Genomic DNA, 26797 nt, shown 5'->3' with positions numbered 1-26797 from the left:
TTTTCTTTCGCCATGAAATTTTATTAAGTCCTGGTAACTTTGTTGGTTTCTGGGCATCATCAATTTTAATTACTATTGGCTTTTTTTTTTTTTTCTGCTGAGTTTGAATATTTTTAAGATTAAAAAAAGCTATCTTTCATCTCCTTTTACCAAACAAATAAATAAATCAACTTATTTATTGTCATACTGTATTTACCATACAGCTACAACTGTGTACATAAATTAAATTAAAATGTATTTTAAGCTAGATGAGAAAAAATAAAGCTGAAGAAACTGAAGCAGGCTAATAATAAACAAAGCTAAAGCCTAATTACAAGGTTTACCATGAAACAACCCCCAAGCCCAAGAATAAGAACATAAGCCTTAACGATGGAAAAAATCATTGTTATCTTTTTCACAATCACATTTAAGCCTTTACACATTTCATAACACCTGTACACTTAAAATACATATATTTGACCTTGGCTTGTTAATTGGTTATTCCTAAATTCCATAATATAGGCTGAGAAGTCTCAAAATTCTGCTCCTGAAATTAAAAACTTAAGTAAAGAAGGAGCTGTTTCAATCTACTAAAGACACTTTTTTTTTTTTTATTTTTTTTACTCTAGTGTCCTTCTGCTTGGATTAAATATCCAAGATTAGCATTAAAAACCCAAATTATCCCTGGTATTACTGTAATTACTCTTCCTTTCTGCTCATGTTGACAACTATATGACCAGTGATCATATAGGTACACATAATATACATTACATCGCTGATTACTGTTTACACAGGCCATAAGGCACAAGGCATAAAGCATTGCTTGCAACAGCAGTACGCCGTAAAGAACCTTCAGAACCAGCACCAGGTAAGCTGAACTACTGCAAATAATGTTGAATAAGTTCCCCCAAAAATACTCAAAGTACAGAAAGGACCTAAGTCTATTCCAGCAACTGTGTTTAAGGAAGGTACTTGTCTGCAATTTCCTTCTCAACCTTCCATATGATATGAAGCTGAGATACAGAAGTCCCTTCAATATTGACACATTTTTTATGGTGTTGAATTGCTTGGACAACAGTTTTGTCCAAACCCAGAGGCTTTAACATACATTGGAAATTAGAGATTCACTTTAAATAATGCCTATACTTAAGAAATGCTAAGTTTTGATAAACTAGTGAGGTCTTTTAAATTAACTTATAGCTTACTTCCATTGCTCGTTTGAGCAACCAAAGATAAAGAAATGAGGAGTGTGGGTGTGGCAAAGAGACATCCTGATATCTGCCTGGAACAATCTCTGCCCCTCTTGGAGTTCCTTTGTTTTGGCTTGTTATGTTTAGAGCTGCAAGAACTCTGCAAATGGGTGTTCCCAGCTTCTGGCAGCCATATGTGCTGCCTGCTGTTTTCATTCCACCGCACTATGGAGACAAACACACTGTATTTTTAGTCTTCTACATTTCCTGATGTTGCACATAATAAGGATTATATCTCAAATCCAACCTACTAAATGTGAAAAATATTCTAGTGTTAACAGATTAATTAAGGTGACAGATTTTCTTACAAGATCAGGTAATTTTCACTACTTACTTCTCATTTTAAGTTATATAATTTACACCAAAGTTTGTTTGACTCCTGCATAGCTGTGCAGGAAAATCTGTAAAAAGATCTGTGAAATCTGTACCTCTTCTTTCTTTCTCCACTGCCTAGAAGGGGCTTCCTTCATATATTTTAAGGATACATCTTCCCAGCAACTTCCTGGGGTGTAGGAAATTACTAAGCATTAAGTGTCAAAACAGGATATGAAGAAATCAACAGATGGACGATCAACTCTAGACAGACAACAGTACAACAAATACTTGTTTGAAAGGAGGAATTCTGTGCACAGGCTCCCACATAGTTCTGTTGGAAACCATACACCCCAAAAATAGTTTGCAAGCATTAACTGGGTAGTATAGTATTTATGCAAACTTTTAATGGAAAAGATTTCACTGTTACAATTCATTGCAGCCTTGGAAGGCAGTCACAGATGGCACAGCCAGTCATTCTTTAAAATGCACCTAAACTGGATTCTAGAAAACATGCTGATTTTACCTGTATTAAGCCATACTTTCCTAGGCAACAGTATTTTAAATTTCCCCATTTAATCTCCACCTCCTCAAACTTCTAAAAAGTTGAGTAAGCACTGACTTCTGACATGTGCCCTGATCAACATCTACCACTCACCCAGTATTGTACCATTGCTAGCATAACTTAATAACCATACTTTTAGAGCAGACTTAGAGCAGCAGAGATCTTCCCACCATGTAATATTGCAAATTCAAGATACTGTAAGTTAATATTAAACAACTGTGGATGAGGAATTACCTCTGGTTAAAAAAAAAATAAAATTAAAATGAATGAAGAGTTGGGCTGAAATGGAGATAACAGAGGAAATTAATGCCTTTAAAACAGCTTATGTGTGAAGATTCAAAGTGTTCACTGCTTATAGGATACTCCAAAAGACAACTGAAGGAGTTCCATTTAAATTTTTCACATTAGCTCTATTAAGCCTGAGTGTTTTACTTATTATTTCCTAATATAAGCACTTCTATTAATTGAATGTGATTTTATAAATACAGAAGTACTTTTTGATTCATTTGACTGTCAAGTAATTTTTCCATCTTTTTAATTCAAACTTTTTAAAAATGGACTTCGACTACTTTACTGTTTTAAGTTATCTGCAGCTATTACTCTTCCCCAGGATTCTGACCAAAATTATGAGAAAATTATTTTGTCTTACTACTTTAAAATATATTTTGCCTGATTTCATATTATCAGATGCAGTTAAGAAATTCTCCAAGTCCTCAAGGTCCTCTAAGTAATACATTGCAAAAACAATTTCTGATTTAAAGTAGTAACTTTTTCAGCTATCAAAATATTAAGTAGAAACACTTGTTGATTGGTGGCACCTGAGTTGTCTTCCCTTTTCTCTTCCAATGTAGTACACATATTAGTCTAAAATACTCTTCTGTTGGGCTCCCACTCAAAACCTCAGAAAAAGTGTTAACTGAAACCAAATACAGAAGTAATTTTAAACAGAGACTGGTGAATTCACTTTGAATTAGTCAAGCATTGATAAAGACCCTTCCAGTGTGTACTCTTCCCTCCCAGTGTGCACAATACAGTAAGTACCCTGTCCCTGTATTAATCTGTATTACGAGGGGGGAGATTCTTCTAATTCCCCTCATAAAATGCTCATTTAGATTCTGAAGTATATAATCCATCACACATTGTTCTGTCACTTCTGAGCTGCTATAATCTACTATTTTTTAAGATTCCTTTGTTCACGGTGCATATGCAGTTTTCTAATAAAATATGAATAGCTTTATATTTGCTTAGATTTGTTGAAAGGTCAGCAAACATTTATTTCAACATAAATGATTTTTGACAAATGCTTCGAATCAATACAGAGGCTGGAAAGTTCAGAAAAAAGGAAGAAAAACTTTAAAAACACTGATCTTGAGAACATCATCCTTAATTCTCACTTCTTTTAAAATAAAACCATAGTTTGAACTTTTCATTTTAGTTCTATAATAGAATATCTCTTGTATAATCCAGGCAAGGCCTTCCTCACATTCTGATAAAGACTATTTAATCTGAACATTCACTCCATGTTTTATTCATAGCACTGCAACATCTGATGTCTCCTGGATAGTATTTTTTATATTGACTGAAAATAAATTTAAACACTGAATTAATTGAACAGAAAAAAAATATATTCTTTAACATCAAATTTGGGAATAGTATTTAATGCAAGCCAAGACAACAGCTTAAAAGGATTTCAACCTACATGCTTAACTTTTAAAAGATTTATTAAGCAAATCTAAATTAATATCATCAAAAAGTATTTATAATGAATAACCTATTTTTCATAGAAAAAAATACGATGTTCTTACTCAGTTTTAACCCTCTATTTTGTATCATAGATCATAACAATTGAAGTACATAATGAACATTTCCTTCAAAATGAGGTTAGTTTCCCAGCAACCATCATGCTTCCAAATAGTTCTAGGTATTAAACACAGGTTTAATACTTAGACATCTAACAAGGATGCAATATTGAATTTAACTTAATTTCAGCACTTCTGAATACTACATAAAATCAAATTTTTTAAAAAATGTCTAAATCCTCTAATATTGTTTAAAATATTTTAAAATCATCAGAAGCATTTGTTATAATTGGAAAACATAATTCAAACTATTTTTCCAAGTAGATTATAAAAACCCCCAATAAACCAGCAAGCCAATCCCAAAACTCCAAGTTAAAATCAATTACAATTGCTTTGTGCTTCTATGATCATGTTTTGCTTCCTAAAAATTGTTTCCTTTTCATTGTAAAGTTTAAGAAAATGGTACTTTGTGGTTCAACCCCTTAACTTTTCTGTTTGTTTTTATAGCAAAGAGGATTTCATAGCAAAGAGGTTTTCATTGTAATGTTTACCTATTCAATACATGTGCAGTTTCAAGTTGGTTTAATGGAAGCAGTGAAAGAGGAAATAATCTGCCAGCAGGATGAAGAGGAATTGCCAACCAAATCTTCATGCTGTATCCATGGTATAATGTCTTCAAGGAATCCAAAGTACATTTCTGCAGTTCAGATTCTCAGAGGTCACTGAGTTTTATAATTATCTCCAAGCAATTTTCCCCACCTCCTGTTAAGCTCTCTCTAAACAGCTGTGTGTGTTGCCATGCAGCTTCACCATCCCCTCCATTTAGAACTGCTTCCAACATAACTTCCGTTGCTCCAGAAAAATCTGAATAGGAGCTAAGACTTTTATCTATTGGAGGAAAATATAGATAATCCAGTAAGGCACAGCTCCAGACAGTATATAATAATAGAATGCACATTAAAAATGCTAAGCTGTAATGGATGTTTAATGATCTCAGTTGCAACTACTCAGACTCATTTGCCACTAGACATAGAGGCATCAATCCTTGTAATATACAAGTATTTTGTATTCACTCTGTGTTCTTGCTTGCCCTGCTCTTTTGCAGGTAGGGCTGTGTATATTAATAAAACTGAGTTTTGTACCAGCTTTAATTAAAATGGACAGTATTTTCTTGACCTTGCTGAGAAATGCTGTTGGAAAAGTAAAGAATATTCATATTTTGTTTTTAGTGTTTGCATAGTACTCTCTCCATATAAACTATTTATTTCCAGTAACATCTCTGCTACATGATATAATTCATTATTTAAATTCCACACTTACCTCCTATCAGAGCAATTTCTGCTGTAGGAGAGCGAAGTCTCCACTGTATTCTTCCACTCTGAAATGTTTGACTGCTTGTCCTAACTGAAATGTTAGCTATTTTTAGACCGACTGACTTGCACTCAAACTTCCAGCTGATGGAAGAAGAGGATGACCCTTCTTTTCGGGCTAAATAAACCTACATGGAAAGAAGACACAACCACCATGTCAAAAACTGAGACAACCAACACACATCAAATTAATTATCTTAAAAAGGACATAAAAATCTTAGGATTACACACTTTCATTCTTTGTCAAGCCCCTGAATCTTTAAAACGGTGCAAAGTAAAATTTTACATAAAAAACCTCTTTCTTCATCCCCAGGTATATTCCACAATTAGGTAATTGGACATGCTCACACGTTCCCTAGCCAGGGAACACTAAGCTATTTCAACAGCCATAGTAAAGTTCAAGCCACAAAATCCCCTAAGCTTATTACTTTTTAAAGAAGGAGAAATCGAGGTCTTTTTAAATGCACATAACACTTCAGTTGTTCAGTATTGTTGAAGAAAAGAACTGTGCAATCAGTAGCTTTTTCAGCTATGGCTGCACACTGCTTCTCCTAGGATCTGATGTGGCTCAGTTCAAGCAAATCATACATGTCAGCCATTTATAAATTCCATATTGACATTATTTTAACTGTTACCACTTTGTATAATTTAATTTAGTCCCAATGCTGTCCTGAACTTCACCTAGCTGAACAGTCACGCTCACATATTAACATTCATTAAAGTTACTATGAACCCTCTCAAAAATTTGGTCACAAGTGCCTGCCAATTCTTTCAAGTCCAACATCTATCATCAGCAAACCTAAAGAACAGACACTACAGTTTAAAGAGTCCAAATTACCATGATCCTTTTGGAATCCTAAATTAATAAAAATTCTGTCATGTCCAAGCTTCTGAGTACTATCATACTGAGTGGATTTAGTCAACTCTTTATTTTTTAATCTTGAGAGAACAAACCAGAATAAAATTATAATAAAACACAGTAGTTCATTTTATTAAAGATCTCACTAGGGTGAGAATAGAAATGTATAGACAGAAATTTATATAGAAATGTAATTGACAGACCATTAAACAGTTTTAGTGTTACTATTTTCACATTGAAGGAAGCTCAAAACCCCTAAAGGTGTGAGGTCTTACACTGAAGATCACCTATGAAAATGTAATGATTTAAGCTGTGAATGTAATCCTAATGTTCATTAAGGTGCTGAACTCCAAATATTTGTTAAGTATCTCAGCTGGTTCTAGCAAGAGCTTTCCCTTGATCAGATCCTACTGAACTGCTGAATTTTAGTAAAAAAGTCAAAACATCCCATTAAATACTACTTGGTCAAAATGCACTAAACATAGTTTTGAAGGCTAGAAAACCCTCAAACATTAGTCTATTTCATCTTTCATTATAATATCCTAGCATTTAATCAGAAAAAAGAATTTCAAGTTTTATTTTGTGTATTTTTGACTTTCCTCTAACTTTCAAACTTGGTTGTTTTGTTTCTAGTATTATTTGAAAAAAATGTCTGAATTCCAAAGAAAAAAACAACCAACCAACTCATTAAATTCTCTTCCACTGCAGCAATTCTTCTGGAAAACAAACCTTTCACAATCCATGGATTTCAGATCTATAGGTCTTACACTATTATTATCACCTACTGCAGTTTGCCAGTTTGAGTCCTGGATTCCAGGTTATTTCTGGGTCATCTGACAGAATTTGTGGTTTGTACCTGTTTGCCTTGTGTACTATAAAACCAAGTGGTTATTTTCTGTTACTCTTGATCTAATACTTACAGATACATTTTCTGTGGCTTTTAGATTTAAATGCCTTTCCATTCATCACGTAATAAATGTTAACCAAGTATTACTGTAAAGGTTCCTTTGGCTTTTAAGTTCTTGGACAGCTGCTGAATCAAGCTCCAAAGCTGCATCTTGTACAAAAAGAACAAGCAAACCCCAAACAACCTTTCTCTCCGCCATTATCTCCCATTATACAAACAACACCAAATAGAAAGTAATTTTGAATTCTAAGATTCTTACATACTTTCTGCAGGATGCAATTCCTGCAGAACTAACATGCCTCACCCACAAGCATGAGAGAGACCTGGAGGCATAGCTCCTAATTTCTTAATGCCATAATCTCATCCTTTTGAGGTGCTACTGAATACAAGGGTAAAGTCTTTTTGCCTGGTCTTACAGATTAGTCCCACCCTGTCTTATCTGATTACAAGAGCTGACAAAAATTGTAGTTTAGTTTCAGTGCAAGGACAACATGTTTCTTGCAAAAGTGAGGATGACTGATCATTGCAGAATTACAAACAATGTACTATCAGATGTTTAGCAGATCCTGGGGAAGCAGAGAACACCTGTTCTTTACTCTGATATTTTTCTTACTTCTCTTTTACTATATCAAGTCTATCCTGTTGTGGTATCTTTCATACTATCCTCCCATTTCTTTCCTCATTCTTTCTCTTTAGGGCAGCACAACCTTTTTATGTAATTCCCCCACTGCATTTTGCAAGTCAGTTATGTACAGACCCAGGAGAGAAAAATCTCAAGAGGCAGGTACCATTTTCATCAACGGGAAGCTAGAAGAGTATTTGGTCAAAGACCCTTCAAAGTAGTAAAATGACAGAGGAAAAAAGCAGTAACATGCTCTAGTCCCTGACAAGAATGTTCAGTTCTATAGTTGGTTGCTGTTGCAGGAAAAGCTGTTTGCTAGTATATGACCCCTTCCCACGTCAGAGGTAGCAATTCTCTTCTTCAATTTAGAGCCAATGACTCTTGTGCTGCTGAGAGATATAATACACTATAAAACTATTCTTAAAAACAACAAATACTTTGTTTTATTTCGAGAGAAGTACTGCTTTTCAATAACACAGCATTCTCCCAGAAGCCTAAGAAGGAAGCCATTTTACAAATCTGGCATTCTGGCAAGGATTTTACCTACCTGCAGAGAGTTCAATCATCCTTTCTGAAAGACAAGTTAAATTTATTTCTAATTTCTTGCACCATTTGGCAATCTTACTGAATTTTAACAGCAGCATTTACTAACATCAGCTAAATTCTATGGGCACCAAGAGGTTTTGAATCCAAACACTGGCAAGGGTTTTCTGTTTTACTGGAGTTATCATAATTTTACTGTACATTACAAGCTTTAAATAATTCCTATTCTTACCATTTTCCAATCTGTTTCAACCTTTCTCCAAATAGATTCTGCCTTCCAAACACCTGCTTCCCAGCCACTTATTTTTTCGTTATTATTGGAAATCCGTGTATAACTATCATCTATTACATTGTAGACGAGATGGAACAGTTTACACGTCTTCTCCTTTTCAGAGGGAATAAAAACTACTTCTTTTCTTTTCTGAAAAAGCCAAAACATACAAGCACCTTCATTCCCCAATGCCTAAATTCCCTCAAGACTACATTACTTTTAAACAGTATGTCACAGTTTTGCAATTCAGTTTTGCTGCCAAGTGAAAAAAAGGTCCTTTTTAAGAGAGGTCATGTACAAAACCATTTCTGCAGAAGACAAGTTTTAACCCCATTTCTTACAGCATACTTGCGACTTATCCAGAGGGAAGGAGTAATTTTATTTTTAAAACTTTCATATAATTACTTTTAGAAGTAATTTTTTAACAAACTAACATGAAGTAGTATCATTTAAGTAAGAAATTAGAGTTTCATGACAGAAAACTAATATGTTGAGTACATTGTACACTGAATAAGTAAAAGGTTATTTTGAATAGCAAACCTGTGACTACCATATACAGGTGCTCGTGTATGCAGTTTACAAATCAACTTAAAAAAAATCAACTTAAAAAACTTAAAAGTACAAATTTTGTAACTTCACAGTATTACTTTTTTTAAAAAAGTCATTGTTCTTAGGAGTATCAGAAATTAAGTCTTCCAAAAAACAGAGGAGTGCAATAACTATTAGTTTCTCAAACTTAGACAATCTTAAGAAAATAATTAATTTCACTTAACTGTTTCTGTTTAGGACAGTTAGACATTCCACATAATGGGATTGCTACAAAATTGAGGTGACATCTTTGCATCCTGACTCAAACTAAATATTATTATGGTTCTGGGAAACTGTATCTTAGCATAAAAGCCAAGCCTTGCTTTTGGAAACAGTAAAAAAATACTGATGTGAAAATCAAGCTAGCGTATTATTTAAAAAAATAGTTGGCAAAAACCTACTATTGGTTAAAACCTAGATGTAACTAATAATACAAATACAAAAATTTTTTACAGTTTTCCCAATTTTTTACACTAACTTAAACTTTCTACCTCTGTCAAACTACATACTTTAAATGTAATTTAATATTTACATAATTTTTAACTTTTAAGAAAAAAACACACTTTATATCAAGAATTCACAAACATTATTCAAATCAATAGACCACCATCAATTCTCAAAAATTACTTGTGGACCTCTACTGAATTCAAATCAAACATTCACCTAATGTTTTCACAAGATTCACTTTTTAGAGTTGAATCTGGCTATCTACCATGAAGTGTTATTTTTTTTTTTAGACCATAATCACAACACCTTAGTTAGCTACCTCTAAGATGATCATCTTAGACCATCTACCAAAAGTTAACCACCAACCAAAAGTTAAATACCTCTGGACCAATTTCACCTCTGGCTACTCGCCAAGCCATTGAGCCTGATGTTCTTCCACCATATTCTCCAGGTTTAGGTGTTTTAGGAGAAATAAACTCAACAAGCTCCACAATAGTCCTTTCCAGGAGCTCTCTTTTTCTATTTTCTGACAAAGACTTTTGTCTCTGAAAAAAGACATATAGGAAAAAAGAAAACATTCAGAAAAAAATGGTATTTGTAATTCTGCTCTAGAGTGACACCAACAGGGAAAAATAGAATTGAAAAAACAGATTAACATTTAAAGTCTAGACTGATTATTAGAAACATTAATCTTATACCACAAATACAAACCAGTCATAAGTGCACAGTTATGTGACAGCAGTGCTTTCTCTAGAAACTTGCAGGCACTGTGTGGAATTCTTTTAAAATAATGTTTGCGTTTTGTTTTTAATACATTTATTTGGACGATAAAACACTTCCATAACCATTTTTATAGCTATTCATATGTATGATGTACTATAGCTGTACTCAATATTATTTGGAGGAAAGAGAAGGCAAGAATCATTTGTGGTCAAATTTTTCTTCTCTAAGATGGAGTGACTTGGTTGGCAAAAGCTTTGGTTTTCTGATTAAGCCCAAACAAAAGTCTTTCAAAGAGTTATTTCCCTGATTCTGTCATAAACAAACCATGACATTTCTATTTTTCAGATGTCAGAAAATTAAGAAAAACTTAGTTCCAGAAAAATTAGTGAAAAATAAAAACAATTACAGGTCTTATTTCCTACATGAATAGATCAATGAGCAATTTTTTTGGTAAACAACTTTTAAAAAAATTATTGAGATGTTAGTATTTTGTCTACATGACTTTCAGATCAAATATACAAATCTGGAATGTGAAGCCTTTTAGTTTTTTAAGTGCGGATAAACCCACATGGGGGCTGAAAAAAGTTCAACATTGAGTATGTAAATTATTACACACATGATCTTGTTTTCTGCTTTGGGGATCACCCAAGGCATGCACACTCAGCCCACTGGGACCTGAAACTTGAGGCTGATAAGCATTTTCATATCTCAAAAGCAGTTCTGACCCCAGCAAGTTTTGCTACTAGAGATCGCAGAAGAAACATTTGAAGACTTTTTTGCTCCAGACAACAATGTGGAACTGTATAAAGGAAAGTAGATAGAGAGAAATTATGAGAAACAGCTCAAGCTGAACAAATTCTAGATGCCAAATACCAGTTCTAACACAGCAAGTGGGGGAAACATACCTCTACTTGTGTTGATGGGTAACAACCAGTGGTTGCAGCAGTTTTCCATGAAACATCAGGCCTTCCTGGGTCTAACAGTTGACCTGACACTTAGGATATCCCTATGCAGCACTACTGATCTTGCTCCAGCTCAGAGGAAGTTTGATATGGTTTACCCTAAATTAATAATACCAATCCACAATTTCCTTTAAGCACTTTGATGCTCTGGTTACTGTTCTCAGTGCTCTGCTCTGCGACTCTAATTTTTCATTACTGTTAAAATTATTTCAAGCCCTGGTCTTGAAATTCTTTACAGTCTTAATGTATGGCTATAACTCTCAAGCCAACAGGTCTCAAAAAAGGCATAATCTGTTTTTTAAGTCATCAGTTGTATACTATCACTGGAACTAAAGTTTCCATGCGTGGGAATTAGCCCTGTAAGAAAGGGAGGAAAAAATGCAAACCTCAAGGTAGTTCAAGGTTTTATGATACTCTAGTATATTGAATCAAGTTCCTAGTGTCCCAAGTAGGGAGTGGAAAAAGCTTAGCAGAGAAGTTCTGCAACCATGACGTGCAGGTGCAAATGGCTCCATATATTTTGGGGATGTTAAGCATGAACAGTGTAAATACACATGGCTCTGAGACAAAGCTCTGTTGATGGTATCAACACCTTTTGGAAGTCTTGGAAACAGCCCATGAATCATTCCTCTCACTTCATAGAGCTTGCAAAAAGTCACTGAAAGCAAATTAAACCTGCTTTTCTTACAACATAAATGCTACTGTTTTCAAGTATAACAGCACTGATGTGGAAAATGTACAGTCACCCTGAAGGAGTCCACATAGTTACTAAGGAGTTGCAGTTTACTCCCAGCAAGTATAAGTCTGCTCCAAAGTCCCTAAGAGAAACAATACTTACACACACATCTGTGCATATAAGAGATAATATAATACTCTTACATACCATTATTTATCTTATTTCCCACAAGTTCAGCACTGCGACTGATTCCTATGTATTCAGGGTAAAATGGGTAATTAACAGCATTTTTGAAATCCATAGTGCATGAATATTCCTATGAGATTACCAAATGCATTCCTTTGAGGACTTCATATTCTGCAGATACTTGTGTTTCACTCTCAGAAACCCACTGAAGAAAAGTTACATACCATTCTATTTAGTGCATTAATTGTCTCTCGCAGCGTAGCTTCACTGAGTGCTGTCCTTCTAGAGAGTACTTCTTCATGTTTACAGCTGTATCTCCAGGTGACATCAACAACCTCAAGCATAAGCAGAAGAAAATAAAGCAGCCAAAAATTTCCACATATCTTGCTTAATTTAAAGAGGCTAGTTAATGAAAGCATGCTTTTCTACAATAATTCTGAAAATCACACCAAGGTGGAATACCATTGCACACTTGCTTCAGGGCAAGTTTGTTTATTATTAGCATCATTACTCCTACCTCATCTTTGGAGAATGCAATTATGTAGGAGAGCTTCTTTCCCCAGCCAGTTTCATAAAGAAGAGGCTTATCACAGACATTTTCACAAGGATCACAGTGAAGCCATCGTTTCTGAGATGAAGAATATACTTCAGTCCACACATGATCTATGTAACAAAGGCCAAGAATAAACAATGACTTATAAAGATAGAGCCTCTAATCTTGCAGAATATTGGAACTTTTTCCAATTTATTAGATGAAGGAACAGGTGAAAGAACATGTTTTCTATTCATCTACATATAGAAACATTACCAAAGCTTACTCTTTCTTAGGATCACAGTCCCTTACATTCAGCTAAAGATTGTATCATTCTGATGTCAGTCATCTAACCTTATTTGCAGAACTGTATTTCATCTCATCAGGCAAGACAGGAAATTGAATGTATATTGTCTTTGTCAACTGACTGCATAACTACACGTGCTACCTGATAGCTAATATGATCTGAGAGACATAAAACACATAACCTACTTTTGCACAGGTTTGTATTAATGTTAAAATACTCCAGAATACTGATACCTGTATGGTCCCAGACGTATCTTGCTTCAAACCCTACAGCTCTGCAGCACAGTGTAAAACAGTTGGCCCACTCACCACAGCGTCCACGTCTGGTTTCCAGAAGTTTTTCAGGGCTGTTATACCTATAGGAAAAAAACAACATAAAACAAGAACAATTGATTTCACCTTTCAGAAATCTATACATTGTGTTCTGATGATCTGAACAGACTTCCAGTATCAATCAGTCCACAGAAGATAATGGAAAAATTGCTGTACTGCACATAATACATCTGAGCAGAATGCTACCTCAACTTACATGACTCCATCATATATTTATAGCAGCACTGAAATTAATCTGGTTAAGTTTTCATAATTGATTTAGCCATCTTAAAATATGATTTTTATGCTGGTCCTTAAAAAGTTAGCAAAATGTCTAAATGTCACAAAAGTATATATAAATTATATATTTCCTCTTCTGCTATAGACTCAGCAAAAGATGTACATTACACTGTGATTCCCTGCAGAAGTGAAGTTTTCCCTGCAATAACAAAACACTACCTACATATGGTTGCCAATATTAACATTTTATTTTAGAAGTTGTAATTCATCAAATTAACATTAAAAATCCCCCAAACAAGCCAGGTAAGTATTCAGAACAAGTCCACATATGAGAAAGCACAGATTGTCTTAAAAAATCTGACCTTTTAGAGAAATTGCTGGTTCATCAAACATTCTATCATGTTACATAAAACAGCTTCTCTAATCTCTGAATGAAAAACTTCGCACCTGTTCACAAAATGCACAAATTCAAAGCTGTTTCTTGAAAGAAAAAAGCAAGTTTCTGTATGCTCACCTTGGGAATCTATTACAGAGCTGACACTGATTGCAGTAATGGTTTTCCACTCGACTGGCATCCCACCTTAGATCATCATCAGTAGGCAACAGGTAGTCACTTTTAGGCTCTGTCTGCCCACCACACCGGCTGCAAGGAAGACTATTTACCCAATGAAAAAAGGAAGTCTTAAACCAGTCCAAAAGCTCCAACAATAAGAAGTCCTCTTCATTCACATGTGCACCTGTATAATTTATACAACACACAGTTCAAATGGAGAAATAATTTAGTTGAACTTGATAGTGTCTATGCAAATTAGCATTTCTGGGCCTTCATATATTTCTATGTACTTTTAAATATAAAATCTGTATTCAAAAGCTTAAACGCATACAAAAAAGACAATCTAAATTGTCAAGACTAATTTCAAACTTAAGAACAAAAAACTGCAGTACTAAATACTACAGCTGAAATGAGAATAAGAAGTTGCTCAGAAAAATAAGTCAGATTTACATTTCAGCCTGGTGAAGTTCCTGATGTCCTTCATACTCTTCCAGGACTTTGGAATAGAGAGTTATTTTTCTGCTCCAAAATATTCTCCTATTCATAGGAATAACAACTGCTTTGATTTCAAAATACCAAAGAACCAGACACTGGCAGCAATCTAAACAACCAGGTGTACAGGCTTTCTATAAACAAACCTTCTACAAATACAGCTTAGTTATTGTAGAAAATATGTATATACCATGCAAACATGTTGAGCTTGTTCTAATTTCAGCAAATAAACACTTTTCTCAGCTTACCCAAGACAGACCCAGGATGTCTTTTGTTTTCTACTCTAGCTGATTTCACCACACCAGACTCTTCTGGCCCATTTTCCTGCTTACAACAGGAGTTAGAATCTACTTACATATTCACACTGTTTTGACACCTGGAAATAGCCCCATTTTACCTAAAAAACAAATCTAAAAATCCAGCTTTTCAAGAAAGATCCATTTCTTTAAACTCCTTAGAAACTTTAAATGCACATTCTGTTACAATGTGCAGAGAGATACTCTTCCTTCTCAGATACATAAATATTAAAATAATTCTTTGTAATAACTTTATCACCTAGGCCACAATGCAATCATAGGTATTACTGCCTGATTATTTTTATGCACTACAGCTTTAGCGCAGTCACAGTGCAGACAGGTTCGACTAATGAATATTAACATATAAAATAAATATGTAAAAATGCTGCTTAAAGGAAATCAAAGGCAGTTGCACTAAAAATTTATGCACTAGCGCCTTTTTCAGGATTGTGAAAAATAAACCTAAGATGAGTGTTTAAGATCATTTCACATCTTGCTCTGAAGCTATACCCATCCTCGGTACAAAAAGCTCTGTAGTAGCACGAACATCATTAAACGCATATTGCCAAGAGCATGAAGTGTATGGGAAGAGATCATCTGTTAATTAAAGCAAGAATACCTGACTTCTAATTATAGTAAAATCCCCATTTTTACTCATGTATGTGGATGCTGGAACACTCAGAGAAAGGCTTACTGCTTACAAAATGGATATGCTTTGTATATTCAAACTTTTTGCTAAAAGATGAATGAGAAGATTTCAAGCACAGGCCATACTCTCTTTTCCTGGATAACAACATTCAAACTAGAGCTTATTTGTAAAAATATGACAGCTATGCTATAAACATTCTTCCCTTGATTTGCAAAATAACTCCTTCATTAAAACATCACATGAAAAAATTACAAATGTGATTTATTTGAACAGAAAACTGTTGGCTGTGATACACAACTATTTTTGCCTTTTCAATCTATCTTTCTAATGAAATGTGGCAAAGGGAAATAATAAAATCAAAGCTATAATTCTCATCAAATGACCTATCTTCCTAGTATAGTGTTTATGAGCTAAAAATGCTCATTATGTGTTGCAAGGCCTATCCTAAAAACAGGTGTCCCCTAGCACTAAGTATTTATTCCCAGAGGTTGCAATCTTAATACAGGACAGAAGCCAAAGAAGCTGAAGGCCAATTACCCAAACTTCTCATATACAGCCCATTCCAAAACAAATGCTCTTGAAAAATGCTTTCAAGCTGTCACAATCTGAAACAGTGGAATTCCGCCCCTTCCCCTTTATTTGTATCTAAATTAAGGTCTAAAAGACATTTGGACTAAATCAGCCTGATGGTTTGGGAAGAAGCACACAAACCACTATCTTCCCCCTTACTTCCTCTTTTTAAACAAGGTGTGCAGTAGTATTAGAACAGAGTCTAAGAGGCAGGCTTGTTCTTTGTCTTTTCCTGTATAAAGAAATTTAATAGCTGTTATTTATTACTGCTAATCTCTTTTCCCCACTGTATTGTCCCATGCTGCTGAATGTGAATGCTTTGTACTTGGTCACATGGTTTTTTACATCCCAATAAAGTTTCATAAAAACAAAAATTACTAAGAATATTCATTGTGAAAAATTTCCTTAATGCTAAAGGCACAATTACATATTATTGTGTGGCTGTATGAGACACCACGAAGTAATTTATACAAAAACACATGAAGAGATTCTTTTTGGTTTGCAAACCAACAGCACTCCTATAAAGTCAGCAGAATTGCTTGAAACAGTCTTCCATCGAAGATTCATGGTGAAAAATATTTTTTTTTGTTGTTTAAATATGGTCTTGGAATTGTATTTTTTTAAATATTTATATAAGAAGAAACATTTCATTATACCACTGAAACAAATATAAAACCATCACGTGACAATAGAAATATGTCATTTTAACTGAAATATACTTCATACATTCAAAACAAATTCACATTTATGAAGAAAATATAAATTTTAAACACTGATGCCACAAGTATTTATGCCTACATTTCATATTTAGCTCCATGAGGAATAGGGAATAGCCCTATTCATTTAAGCATTAGGATGGAAAGTGATGATTTGTTTGTATCAGGCTGCATCTTGGAAAAATCTCATTCAGAATCTCATTAATATCACTTTAAAAAAGAGAAATGGTATTTAAAAAATTTATTCTGAATTTAGAATTGTAGTACATACAGGAAAACTGCACTCTGAGAATTTCATAACAATGACTACTTGAACAAGAAGCTCCTCTCCTCCTGTTGTAGCTATTCTCATTTCTGAGATTCAAAGAATGCAACATTTGTGTCCCTCAAGCTTTTTTATTAATTCAGAAATTAAGAGTCAAAAATTTCTACATAAAAGCAGTAAAGATGGATGACAAAAGCAAAATAAAAGTAAGAGAAGGGAGTGGTAAATTAGGAAGAAGGCAATTCCAATTTAGAAACAGCATTTGGAACCTGCAGACATGACCAAACATACACCAGCAATGTATGGAACGTTTGAAAAAACATTTCTACTTTCATATACACTTCAACTTGGCAGCCTTACCTTTGTCCACTCTTGTAGCTTGTGATAGCTTTTTCTGAGCCTTGCTTTTCAATTCCTGGAGGGGAATTGCAGCCAGTGCTTTCTGCTGAATAGAAGGATTCTCATACATCAATACAAGGCCCTCAAATTTTGTTTGAAGTGTTTTCAAGATATTTGCAGCCTGCAAAAGGATTTTCAGTTACAAGATGATTTATGAACTTTCACCTTCAGGCAAAATAAACTAAAATAGGAGAGCTTAGTTAAGTCAGTCATAATTCTATGTTCATATTTACATTATATATTTATTTATGGGTGAAATGTTTATTTGCAAAGATATCAACAAGAACTGAAGACCCATGACTCAAACTGTAAAGCCAGTCTTGTTGTCTCTGAGCATTTTGAACGGTGCCTTGAGTGAAAAGTCAATTAACTGAGGGAGAAAACTGTTTTTAAAGATACCTCTAATGGGAAAGTCTTTGACTTCTCTTCCCCACCTTTCTTTTGGACACTGCTTACCCAAAATCCACAAAAAGACAAGCAATAACTTTCATTTTCTGGATGCTGCTATATCGATTTGTAGAACTGTATTATTTATGAATTCTGCTTATTATTTCTTATTCATGAATGTTGCTTGTCTGTTTCTACTTGCTTCTTTTATAGATCAACTCTGAGGTTTATACAGACAGCCCAGTAACCACCCACTGAACCACCCAATATGTAGCAACTGGATACATGAACTAGGCTCCCTTCAGTCAGTTCTCCTAAGTGTCACCTACAGTCATATTGCACCCAAAAAGGTACACACACAGATACTAAAACTATCAGCTGAAGTTAATAATAACGAAGTTGGTAGCTGAGCAAACTATTTGTTCCCATTTAAAAGGGAACAATACAGAAAGTGAAAATGGGACTTTGAAAGTAAGAGTCTGGCATATTTTTTGGGGAAGCTTATGGCACTGCTAAATTACCTTTTCTCTATTGCTATATCATGTTCCAGCCTTTAGCTTTGTTAACTACCATTTTAATTTAATAAAAAATGCAATGCTTTCCTGAGAGACTTGCAGCAAATGTAATATCATACACCCAAGTGTGAGAACTCTTCTTTTGAACTCTTCTTCAAAAGAAGAAACTTCTGTTAAAAGAGTACTCAAATTACAAGTGATTGTTTTGATGCTGTTACAGTACTTCAGGATCAGTCTTTAATTTTCATAACTGCTAAAATAGAACAGAGCTGGTTTTGCCCTTCCAGGAGCTCATCAGCTGTAGGTAACTGGTTTAACATCATAAACTCCATTGCATCCAGATTCACTTTAATGCAAGTTGAAAGGAAGAAATAAGGGGCATTAGAGACTGCCAAAGGCCTTAAGACCTTCATGGTCCATCAGCTTCCTGAAAGGGTATACAGGGATATTGCTCAGCACAGCAGAAAGTCTCCCAGATTCTATGGCCACTCAGGTTTCTGATGCAAAACCATCAGTGTTACAGTAGTGCTTAATCTGCTTTATAAAAGGCTCTGTATGAAGTGTTATGCAAACATTTAATCATAGAAGCCAGGTGAATCTCACTGCAGTTCTAAGTTTGGATACACCTTTCCTCCTGTAATCAGTATGCCATTCAAGAAGGGATCAGAATCCACCCACCAGAATTAACAACTAGCCATAGCTCTCCTTTCCCTAAGTCTCAAGAATACTTTACGACAAGAAATGCAGAAGAAAACAATGAGGCAAATTAACGGTGGCCTAGGTCCCTAGGATTGTTTATTTATGAATATTCCTCTGTTCTTTCAGGTACACTTTCACCAGGCCTCCCGTGAATGACAGGCGAAATACACAGGCAAGAAAAAAATGCTTGCACTACAGAAACAACTCTAAATCTCTCTGACATCTGTCAGCAGTGCATACAGTGATAATACAACTATAACTCTGCAGCGCACTCACTGGAAAACAAATCCCCCACTGCTGTGCAAGCAAAATGGCCAAGTCACTGCCAGACTTCCTTCCAATCAATTCAGACTATAACGACCAAATTCAATGGCTCAGAGACTTATCAGTATAGTTTCCTGTAGAGATCAGCTAAATACAGCATTCTAACAGAGTGCCAACAATGCACTACTAAAGCCTCTAAATAGTATTAAGTTTGGTTCCACCATCCAGGTATGGATGGAAAATGAACAGTTTCAGAGAAATTGATGCACAACTCTGATGGCTAGTGTATGTTGGGGCAGTGTAACTAGAAATTGGAAGGATTAACATCAGAATACATAGTGTCAACATTGTGCAAAATTGTTGTCCTTGCAGGTTCAACTTCTAAAGCTTCCCATACTAAGCCGTACAACAGCAGGAAATCACTCTACAGGTTTCATCATCGCTTCCAACCACCATTGCAGAAGTGACTGAAACAATAAAAATCTAGAAGCAGGCCAAAAAACTAACCCAGAAATCCCCAAACAAAGTAAAACTAATCCAGTCAGTATATTTTAGAGGCAACAGGCTAACATGCTAACATAATTAGATTAAATGTCTCAATACAACATGCCTACAACAGTACCTTTCCCAAAGGACCTTTTGTGTGAGGATGGGTCATTTAGCACTCTCTATCCCCAAAAGCCATCACTTCAAATAACACTTTGCCATTTCTCATTCACTGACTTGGGTAGGCATTGGGAAGAAACAGCATACAGCATATCCAACAGTATACTGATAATATAAAATATGCAAATTGTGTTTAAGAATGCATGGGAAGTGAGCTTTTGGAGGGATTCATCTTACACCAACTTCAAGATTAAAGTGACACCGGTTCTAGGAGGAAAAACTCTTCAGAAAGTTACACCAAAGCATCCTTAAAAGCTTCTATCAAAAGGCATAACTCAATTTTTCAAAATTGAGGTGCTGAATCTTCTCCCATCGGGCCAGTTAACATCAGATGAAAGGACTCTACTCTGTCTTGATCAGGAACTTCACCTCAACCTCTTGGACAAGGGAAACTTAGCCTAAATAACTATAAATTTGTCCTTGTCTGGCTAAATTTCTGTTTTTAATGACACACACGTGAAAAAAGAAAGCCTCCTCACAGGCTATACATAGAGATCATAATGCATGAACCAAGACATCAACAATTATAAGCATTACGGTTATGCTTCTTTTCCTCTGTTGGCTCTCAAACACCAAACACAACCCTAGTCTTAGCTTCTCACTCTCCCCCTTGTTCCCCATCCTGCTGTTCCTTTTCAATACGTATGAGCTTTTTTTCTTGACTCCCTGATCAACAGAATATTCATGGACATCTTCAACAAAATCTCTTGCTAACATTCTGTTTAGAGCACATTTCATGCTTAAGTTCTATGTAAACTGAAGAAAATACTCAAAAGCCTTCAGAAAGCAGTGGGGAAAAAATGTCTAGTCCAACCTTCTTAAAGCAAGATTAGCTATGTGGTCAAATCAAGCTGCTCTAGGCTTAATAGTGTGCTTATTTGGACTCTACTTATTTTCTCTGAGCAACTTGTCCTAACAGTTAACTCTTCTTCAATACTTATATGCAAGACTAACGAGCATATGAAGTTCACAAATTATAATTACCATTTCAAGAGACTGCACAAGTGATGTTTCTGGTCGCTGACGGGCAGGGGCAAAAACAGAGTCAACAGGTCTCGAAGGCCGTTGTGCAGCTGTCTGAGTGCTGCTGACAGTTTCAGAGGCTCCTGATCTGTGGATTTGGTTTGACTCATTCAGTCTGCTACTCCTCTCTCCAGCAATTAAGTCTCTGATTTTACGTAGTTGCTCAATTGAAGCTTCCTTAGGGAAAACCAGGTGAGTTTCTCCCTGAAATTTAGACAAATTAATTCAGCAGTTAATGCAGGTCGAAGCTGGTCAATGATCTGTAGCTGTAGCTGAGTTTACTGGAAGTTAGCATCCTAAGGCTTGGCAGGATTCAACCTTTTAGATTAGATCCCTTACAGTAAAAGCTTGAAGCCTCTCACAGCTTCAGAAGCCTACCAGATAAAGAAGCTAGAGTCAATCTAGAGAAAGAGGGCTCATAACAGCATGCTTTTGTTAGTAGCTTATTCTGTGGAGACATTTGTGGGCTATGTCATTATGGTTTGGCACAGAAAGCAGCAACAACAGAAATGAACAATTAATGCTCAGTTCTCACAGTACAGCAATGAAATCCTAGGCAACACAGGAAGACATCCAATGTTGAGGGAAGAAGTCCCAACAGCATCTGCTGGAAATTCTCTTACATAATGGTATCTTTTATGTTGAAGTTTTAAGTTTTCAGATAGGCAATATTATCCTTATTACAACTGGTACCTGGGTTGATTTCTGGGTTTTATTTTTGAACTGCAACATAATTACTGGTAGTATAACAAGAGATCAGTAATTATGACATAATCAAATCAAATATCTGTGTAATTACCATACAGGAACAGGTTACTAAAAACATGAATATCCTGAAACATTCATCCTTTAACAGTTTCAGTTTCTACCACTGCAGCACTTCTATTTATAAGGTGATTTGTTTACCTACAGTTACTTGAGGTCACATATCACAGCAGATGGAGGCTTTGTGTTAACACTTAAAATCACCACAAAACTCAAAAGAATGTATCAATCCATTATCAAGCAGAAACAAAAGAAGGAACAATATCAGCCATGCAGTTGAAGAGAAGTTTGTGAGCTCCACACCTTTGACTGACACAATAACCATAAGACCGAGGCAACACACTCTGAGAGACCTGCCCCCACCTACACTGCCCACCTCCTGGCTAAAATGCACAATTAAAAGCCTCCTGAGCACCAGCATGAGAATACATCCACAGACCATTTCTCTCTCCGTAGTCACCACTTCTTTCAGCATACTTTTTCTTCTAATTAAAACATTACAGTAATTAAATTTACCCAAAGAGAAGGCAGAGGTCTCATGACAGCTGGACCTAAGTAACATCATGTACAAACCCATACAGAAGTGTGGCATCAAAGAGACAAATTAAAGCAAAACAAGAACTTTGCACTGTTAAACAAGAGCTGGGTTTTCAGACCAGCTTTCCAGCTATTATAAAAACTGCTTCTAGTTTAACAATCTTTGGCAGTTTAAGTTCCACCAAGACAGGGACCACTTCAGAACACAAAGCAATCTTTGAAATGAATCCTTCTGACTGCAACAGAATCAAGATTCACTCAACATTATTTTAGGATAATGTTCCATAAGTTTTAAAAATGGGTTTTGAAGGACTCACCCTCCTACTACTACTTGAACAGTCAGTCTATTGCCCTTCACTGCTGCCATGACAACACCAGTACTTGTGCAGCTGCACTGTGAATTGGCTGAAAAACATTTCTGGTTTTGTTTTGAAAGATTAAGTTTTCATCAGATCAGCTTCCCTTACCTAAATCACTACAGGGATCTACTAATGGTAGGAATATGAAGAAGAGCAGGGCTTTTATTTTTTTTCTCTCTTTAAAATGGTAGTTTCAACACCCATTTATAATGTCTGATGTTCACCAAACAGCAGATTACTACAAAGAAAAGGATTTTCCACCTTGCTTCCCACTACGTCCTTTGTGCCAGCATGGATATGAACCCAGCCATTCAGTAAACCAGCAGTGCCTGAGCAGCTAAAAAAAAAATCTTGTTAAGCATTACGTTAGCTCATCATTTTTCTGAAGCAGCCACATCTAAGTTCTCTGCTGGCTAGCTACAGATATTGGCAGACAAGGACTGAAAGAAAATACCAACTGCCCTAAAATGTACTGCTGCCTTGCAACTAGAGAAGTAGAAAAAAAATTGCAATTTTAAATTTTACTATGTAAACTGGCAGACACCTTTAGTTACTACATTATACTCACCTCTTGAAATCCCATCTCAAATAAACATTCAACTGCTCCTCTGACGGGCAACAGCCTTGTGGAAAATGCTGGATTTCCAATCCGAATTAATCTGTATTTTTCCTCATAGGGATTCCTGAACAAATTGAAAGTTATAATTATATTTGCAAATGAAGTAGACACTTAAAAGCTGTGCAACTGCACTATGAAAGTTTTTTTTTTTTTTAATTTTAGATTCATTTATGTCACTTCAGCAAAACCAACATAAAACTTTGACTTTATAAATGTCTTTTTGTACTTAGCTTTGAGTTACCAACTAGTGTTAAAGTTTAGCTTGCAACTTATGTTCATGAATTCATGTTGTAGTTATACCCAGCAGGGCTAAGTGACACTTAGAGACAACTTCACATCTCCCTGTACCTGGTGCATTCTAATTGAACACGTCAGGTTAATACTGGATGGCTTTGGTCCCACTATAGAAGCTATGCTAATCTTCCTGGTACTTGAGTGAAACGACTGGGTCTCAGTAGCACAGAGAGGTGCTCTTTCAACTCTTTTAAAACTCTTTTCTTTCACCTCTTCCTTTAAATGAAGCCAGGCCCGGACTCGCCATTCTCTGTCACACAGCAGCTTTTACAAGAGGTAAAAGCTTGTAAAAGACAAGCCAGATATAGACAGGGAGGGGCAGCCCATACACCTCGAGTTGCTGGAAGATATCAAGGTCAATCACATGTACTAGCGTGTATGTGCATCCTACAGAGCCACCTCGCAGAAATCCAGCTGTAATTAACTCTTGGTACCAACCTTGCGAAGTCAGAAGCATAGGGCAAGCGAAAAATAGAATAAAAAATAAAATTAAGTTAAAATCAAGTTAAATTCCTTGCTGTGCACCACTTGTTTTTAGGTAGTTCAACACCCACCTAAGGTGGATGATCAGGAACAAGGCAGCATGTTGTGAACAAACTCTTAAACTTACAAAACAAACCAACCAGCAATAAAGAAACAGAAATACAGAACACTACACCTCTAGGTAAGCAGCATTAAATTAAAAATAACGACAAAACCACGCGAGACGCTTCTGAACTCCGGTATTACACAACAGAACCGAAGGCGCCGCGCGGAGCCGGGAGCGGCCGGGGGGACCCTGCGGCACCGCCCGCGGACCGAGGGCGGCGGCCCCGCTCACCGGAGGATGTTGTCGGCGTAAGTGAGGAGCAGCCGCGAGGCCTCCAGGAAGATCTCCCGCCTGTTCTGGCACAGCTCGCTCACGGCGGCGGAGCCCGGCGAGGACTCGAGCCCCAGCGCGGCCGCCATCGCTGCCCGCCCCCGGCGCTGCGCCCCGCGCATGCGCCGCGCGAGTACCGAGGTCACCGCCCTCAGCCGGGCAGCGCCGCCTGCCGCTGGGCGCATGCGCAGTGGGAGCTGGGGCGTCACCGGGCGCGGCCCCGCGGCTCCGGGCGGCGCATTGCGGGGAGGCCGTGAAGGGTTCAGTGCTGGTCTGGGCGGCACCTCCCGGCCACACCGGGACCTGTGTCCCGAAGCAGCTTCCTCCACACGGTGTGCAAGGCGCCGATCCACGCGCAGGGGCGAGGTTTTTGATTTATTTCTAGATCTGCGCAGAAAGGGCTGCGCAAAGACGGCACGATAGCTACCGAAATTTATCACTATTTATACATTTTAGCAAATAAAGGCATTCACGTCCACTGGATACAAGTTACACAGTTCTCTTATTAATAAACATGCTATCTTCTGTTGGTCAAATGATTCCCCTCTTACGCTGATTAGTCCACATGCTCATTTTTTTTCTCTCAATGGTTGCAAGCTTGCCCTGCCAGAATTACCTTCTGTCCAGCCAGAGCTGATCCCAGCACTGCTGCTGAGTTGGCTTTGCTGGTTTCTTCCTTGTCTTGGGAGTTCTGCCTAATCTCCTTGTGTCCAATAAATTCTTCATTCTTTGTGCCCACTGACAGTAGTACATCCTTCTTCCTAAACTTTGTAAACCTCCACCTCTTTGATGTGTGATTTCACTGAAACATGTGAAGCCCTAAAAATGCAATTCTGACAACAAGCAATTTGTCTTTCTAACACCTGGACATAACTTAGAACTTGATTAAATCTTCTTTCTGGTCGATTTGGCTTGAAAGTATACAAATATCAAACAACATAATTTCTTAAGAAAATGTTTACCTGTTCCATGTTTTTGGAACATCAGGAGCCCCTTGGTAGGCAGTAACATCACTGAGGACATAAATCTCCTTTTGTACTCCCTGGTTTGATAGTACTGAGGGTGCCACACCTACAGGCTTACAGGGTTGCCTGAGCAGGAATGTCACTGCAGCGACTTGCCCCGGCTACAACATCTGCCTTGCACTACCCAAAGTCCATCCCACAGAGGCAAAAACCCCTGGTCTTCTTCTTCTAGACGTCCAATTTGTGCCGCTACTGAAAGAACTGTGGCGAAGAACCTTGCTTTATTAAGAATGCAGATTTAAAGAGTTCCAAGCAAGAGAAGTCTTTACAATCCAAGCTGCTTTCTGATTTTGTAGGTGATACTACAGTATGGCTCTGCTGCCTGCCTCTGACAGGTCACTGCTCAGCTTCTATGACTGTTTAAGATAGTGGTATGTGTATCCCTCACAAAAGCTGAAAGTTAACACAGGGCAGTTCACTTTTGCTGAGATTACATTTATTATTCCCACTAGCATAGTTAAAATGTTACTATTTCATCCCTCAGGATCATTGAACTGGTACCAAAGTAACAAAATTTTAGTTTAAAATTATGCCATGTTCCTTGGCTTCTACTTCAGCTTTTAATTTCCTTTCCATGTGTTACTTGTAGACATGTGACTCTCAATGTTGGCTGCCTTCAGAAATACAAAGATTAACTATATTGCGATACATGTATGCATATAAATACATAATGCATCTCAGTATAGCATTTGTAAACAATGCTTTGGGAGTGCTCATAGGCAAGCAGTGTGAAAAATTTAGAAAACCAAGTGCCAACTTCCAAAAAATTGCTAACATATTAAATGCCAAAGGAATTTTATTTCCAAATTAAAAACAGACTCTTTATTTAAAAGAAAGTACACACAAATTCCTTTTTTCTTTATTAAATATTGGGGGGCTTTCTCCTTTTTGGCTTTATTCCTCTTCTTTTTCCTGCAGTGCATGCCTCATTACTGGGCTACAGTTTGTATTTTTAGGTAGCTGTATTTGCAGCTAATAAACATTATTGTGTTGTGCGGGGGTAAATTTATTTCAGTTTTTGCACTGCTGCTTACTAAAATTAAATAAAGTATTACCAAACAAGTAAACTCACACTGTAACTAATTCATGTCTTTGTTGATGAGACTTGGACAAACATTTTATGATCTGCCATGGTAGCCTGTCTGGGATAAGGTCTTAGACAAACCGGAGTGTTTGTTTAAAGGCTTTTGGGCTGTTTTTGGTTTTTGGTTTGGTTTGGTTCTTTTTGTTGTTTTGGTTTGGTTTTTGGGCTTTTTGTGTTTTGTTTTTTTTGTAATTTTTTTTACTCCTCCTTTGCAAACACGTGGCTTGAGAAGGAAATTACTTCACCGCCTTTTCTCGGTGTCGGGGCCGTTCGGACGATCACGCCGCCCGCCCACACCGGCGCCCGCGGGCG

The 26797-nt window shown here is 36.5% G+C and overlaps 1 protein-coding gene across 3 annotated transcripts; it reads right to left on the bottom strand.

Moving 5' to 3' along the window:
- Positions 1-1919: 1919 nt before the first annotated feature.
- On the bottom strand, positions 1920-24498 carry NGLY1 (N-glycanase 1). 3 transcript variants are annotated; one of them, XM_021538071.2, is made up of 12 exons: positions 24338-24498; positions 23173-23287; positions 20905-21147; positions 17351-17510; positions 13964-14186; positions 13132-13253; positions 12577-12722; positions 12284-12394; positions 9893-10057; positions 8439-8627; positions 5226-5403; positions 1920-4793 (listed from the first exon to the last, which is right to left on the bottom strand). In XM_021538071.2, exons 1-12 carry the CDS (start codon positions 24496-24498, stop codon positions 4618-4620), a joined length of 1989 nt encoding a protein of 662 aa, XP_021393746.2. In that variant the 3' UTR covers positions 1920-4617. The 3 variants fall into 3 exon arrangements, with proteins under 3 accessions (XP_021393746.2, XP_077643189.1, XP_077643190.1); XM_077787063.1 differs by having other exon boundaries at positions 13207-13253; positions 24338-24492; XM_077787064.1 differs by lacking the exons at positions 1920-4793; positions 5226-5403 and having other exon boundaries at positions 8459-8548; positions 24338-24492.
- Positions 24499-26797: the final 2299 nt, after the last annotated feature.

This window comes from Lonchura striata, chromosome 1 (genome assembly GCF_046129695.1).
Source record: "Lonchura striata isolate bLonStr1 chromosome 1, bLonStr1.mat, whole genome shotgun sequence".
NCBI classification, from domain to species: Eukaryota; Metazoa; Chordata; class Aves; order Passeriformes; family Estrildidae; genus Lonchura; species Lonchura striata.
This window is presented reverse-complemented; position numbering and strand designations above follow the sequence as displayed.